The sequence below is a fragment of the Lolium rigidum genome, chromosome 6 (genome assembly GCF_022539505.1).
Source record: "Lolium rigidum isolate FL_2022 chromosome 6, APGP_CSIRO_Lrig_0.1, whole genome shotgun sequence".
NCBI classification, from domain to species: Eukaryota; Viridiplantae; Streptophyta; class Magnoliopsida; order Poales; family Poaceae; genus Lolium; species Lolium rigidum.
In genome coordinates, this window is record NC_061513.1 from 324,102,888 (window position 1) to 324,107,054 (window position 4,167).

Consider the following 4,167-nt stretch of genomic DNA (forward strand, 5'->3'; position numbering starts at 1 on the left):
TGAATATATATAAATTTTGGGAAATAGCCTCAAGTATCAGTCCATTCCGAATTATAAGATGTTATAACTTTTTTTTTCTAAATCGTATGTATCTAGATGCATTTCAGTGTGTTCATTCACTCATTTCAGTCCGTATGTAATCCACATGTAAATATACTGGTTCATTACATTGATTGTTCAGGAAACCCATTAGAGCAGAACAGCCAAACCTACTCACGCTATATCTAATACTTTGCCTCCTCGACAATCAAGTGAATCAACACCCAGGTGCCCTTGCCGACGTAATTAGTTTTGAGAGCTCCCACTGATCTCTTTACAACAGTTCTCAACATAGAATCATTGTATCTCAAACAACAGAGAACTTGCCCACCAGTATAAAAGTGCAAGAGGTTTAGAGAAAATCAGTTCACTGATAATAATGAAGAGGAGATATAAATATTAAGATCTTCTAAAAATAATTGAAGTCATGAAATACTCCCTCGGGTTACAAATATATATTGATTTATACAAGAATACAGTTGCATCAGCAAACTATCAAGAGATAGAGAAATAAAGAAAATACACAAAGGAGCTTATTTAGCACATACTAGCAAACTTTATCCAATCTGCGACTATATGACCGACTACTAACATCTATACTGAAAACCTGATAACCCCGTCCACACATACCATTCTAGTACCTTCTGGTCTTAGATGGCCTTGAAGATCCCGTCTTTCTGAAAATCCCACAGAAGATGCAACCAGGAACCTTGGGTGAAGGCGGATCCAGTGTCGGGGTTACACGCCGTGCAGAGTAAGCCTGGCTGCCTCGCTCCACGCCACCGTCTCGCCTGCGCTGCAGGCCAACAGACCCAACGCTGCGGGAGTGCTTGAGCTCCTTCAACTCTGGCTCCATCTGGCTATGGTCCTCCGACATAAGCCTCTCATCCCAGACCAAGCCTGATGAACCAGACCTCCTGAATGTCATTGAAGATCTCTGCAGTCCAGCCATCTTCTCTGCCTCCGGGTTTGTCTCTAGGTGGTTTTATGGCTGTGTAATGAGGGCTGGGAGAGGACAGTGATATGTTGTAGCTAAATAGCATGCATATCAACAGATTGGAAAATACAGCAAATTGCTGGGATAAGGGTCAAGATGGTGACAGGCACGCATACTGGTAAGGATTAGGATGCTTGGAAGGTACGACTGCACACTGAATTGACATGAAGCAATCATTGAGACAAACCAAAGCATCCTTTATCTACTAGACACGTTTCTGGCTCTAGTGCGTGTAAGAGTTAACTACATATTTGACTAAATTATCTACCATATCAACCATTACGACATCAGCAAACCACAAGATCAGTACATTTTACTCTTGAACCTTTTGCTTGAACAGCCTAATTTTGAGCTAAAATTTACTAATGTGTTGTAATTTGTCGAGTGGCTGCCAATTAAGCCATGCATCTACATCCCCAATTGTTCTACAAATCACATCACCTCACGACGGATCCACAGAAGCCGTCGCAACCCAACTAAGCAAACACACATCAGCACACTCTTCTATCCAACCTTTTGCCACTCTTATTCTTTCAGAAAGTGTACCTCAAGACAGGTGTAGCGCACTGCTACGACTTCCTTCGCGGGTCGAATACTGCTACTGCACATATAATACCTGCACGAAATCAGGACATGGAATGTTGCCTAGTTGCTGAAGGAAACAAAAAAAAAGAGCATTTGAACGAAAAATGATATGATAGTAAGCAATACAAAGTCTCCAGATGTAACCTTTTTTTTTTTGAGGGGCTCCAGATGTAACTAACTGCATATTTTACTTCTGCCAGCATCAAACACAGATCAACGTCGATCATACACACTAGATAACTAGTCAAATCATCAGATTTTGCCAACTTCAACACTTGCAGCTACTCATCCTACCTGAATTCTGCCCTTTCTACATCCATGCCCACGAACCGAAGGAGTATTCTGCGGGTAGATCAGATGTGGTGCCAAGCTTGAACAGTCGAATGGGTCGTTAACAGAGGGATCAGACAGTCTGCGGAAGCTCCAGCAATTCTCCACACTAGGCCCGACCACCATTACACTACACAGACATGGCAGGCCCATGCTCCAGGCGATAGAGCCACCGCTTTGGTAATCACCTCATTCAACTTGCACGCCGACGTGAATATTTCTTTGGTAACCACAGCGACCAAAGCCCGCAGCTTCTCTACACTCCTGCCAACGAACTTAAGGAATTCGATTTCGCTTTGCTCCCCGCGGAATTTGTGGATAATTATCATGTTGACATGCGACTTCACGCATTTGATATGATGGATCTCTCGCCAGAACTTGGCATGGAGTCTTGCAGTGGCTTTATCATCAGTTGTGACAGACTCCCAAATCATAACAGCGAACAGTGGTTCAAGCACCCGAATCGCATATAATCTGTGATATGAAAGACAAACGACTAACTGAAGGAAGGTGCAGGATACTAGGACGTCACCACGACGTGCAGCGTGTCAACATTAGGAAAGCATCTGAGAATGCTGGCAAGCATCTTGGCCTCCTCAAGGACACCAAAGTTCACCCTTCAGGGCCGGAGGGCTGCACCGGTGCTCCCCCAAGTGAAGTTGAGGGGTCATATTGAGTTTTTTTTAAGCGTTGGGCCCGCCCGAACCAATATCCATCCCGTGTATACCCGTACGCATGGATACGGTATATGTACGTCACGTTTGAAAACAAAGGAGATCACGTGAGCAGTTAAGATCTAATCCGCCTAAAACTCGCCGATCGTCGTGCATGTGCCTTCTGTTGCCGCGATCATCGTGAGGAGACGTTGTACTCCCCCGTCGGAAACCCTAGCGCGAGCACGAGCTGGTGGGGGTAGGGTTGATCTTCCTCTCGGGAGGGATCTGCCGCCGGCGCGTCGGCCGTCTCCGCCGTCGTGCACGTGCCCTTCTGTTGCCGCGATTGCCGTGAGCATTTTACTCCTCCTTGGAACCCTAGCGCGAGCACGACGCATCAACCGACCTGGTGGGGGTAGGGTTCCTCTTCCTCCCTGGTGGGATCTGCCGCCGGCGCGCCGGCCGTCTCCGCCGTCGCCGTTGATCGCTCCAACCAGATAAGTCTCGGCGAGGCAAGGGTTAGGGCCGGCTCCTCTTGCCCTTGAGCGTGGCCTAGCTTCTTCCTCCGCGGACACATCGATCGACCCCTGTGGTGGGGGTAGGTTTACTCCTTCGGCGCATCGAGTGGTAGGTACGTACATGATCACTCACCTTGTGTTGGATCATTTTAACTTCTGATAGAATTTCATGCGGATGTACTGAATTTGTGATTTTTGTTGTAGCTAGGAAATGGATGAGACGAGGTCTGGTGTTTGTGAGGTAGAGAAGGTTCCTGGAATTGGAGTTCATGGAGATGAGTCAGATAATTCTAGAATGGGGCTTGGTGATGAATCTTTGTCAGCATGTGAGAATATTTTTGTTGGTTCAAGGTCAGATAATTCCATGAGCTCAGAGCATGGGAGGGAAGCAAATATTAATGCAAGTGTCTTTGATATATTCAACTTTTTTCATGGAAAGCAAATGCAGAACAGTAAATGTTTTAACATTGTCATGTTATCATTGAATATGTAGATGGACAGTGATAATGATTATGAGAGAGATATTTGTGAGGTCCCGTTCGGAAAATATCAATGAGGTATATGTAGTGTAATTGTTAATTTATATGCAACGAAATGAGATTACCATTAAAAACTGGGAAATATTAATGAGGTACATTTACTTGTTGTCATTAATTTTTGCACGAAAACTGGGTAAACACTTTGCAAGAATATTAGCTTGCCTTGGTTGGGGAATTGGTCAAAGTGATCTTCTTCTCCTTGTAAGTAGACCTCCTCCTCCTCTTGATACTCCTCGTTACTAGCGTCTAAAATCGAATACGAGGTATACAATCATCACACCAAACTTAACTACCAGACTAAGCACACACATGAGTCACACAATCTAGGCTAGCATTACAACATTACTATTAGGTTTAGTTGACTTTGTTTTCTTCTTTAAGAAAAATAATTTCCTCTCATTATAAATACTAATTAAGGTGTTTTTTAATTCCTTAGAGAAATAATTTTCTCTCATTATCTGGTTAAGATTTAATTTCTTCCATGAATAATATATGACCTAGGTTGA

General features: G+C 44.1%; 1 protein-coding gene across 1 annotated transcript; it reads right to left on the minus strand.

Annotated features, from left to right (window-relative positions):
• Positions 1-432: 432 nt before the first annotated feature.
• On the minus strand, positions 433-2,058 carry LOC124665569 (MAPK kinase substrate protein At1g80180-like). Its single transcript, XM_047202969.1, has 2 exons — positions 1,583-2,058; positions 433-1,044 (listed from the first exon to the last, which is right to left on the minus strand). The coding sequence occupies exon 2, from the start codon at positions 989-991 to the stop codon at positions 674-676; it is 318 nt and encodes a 105-aa protein (XP_047058925.1). The 5' UTR covers positions 992-1,044; positions 1,583-2,058; the 3' UTR covers positions 433-673.
• Between the last annotated feature and the right edge of the window lie 2,109 nt (positions 2,059-4,167).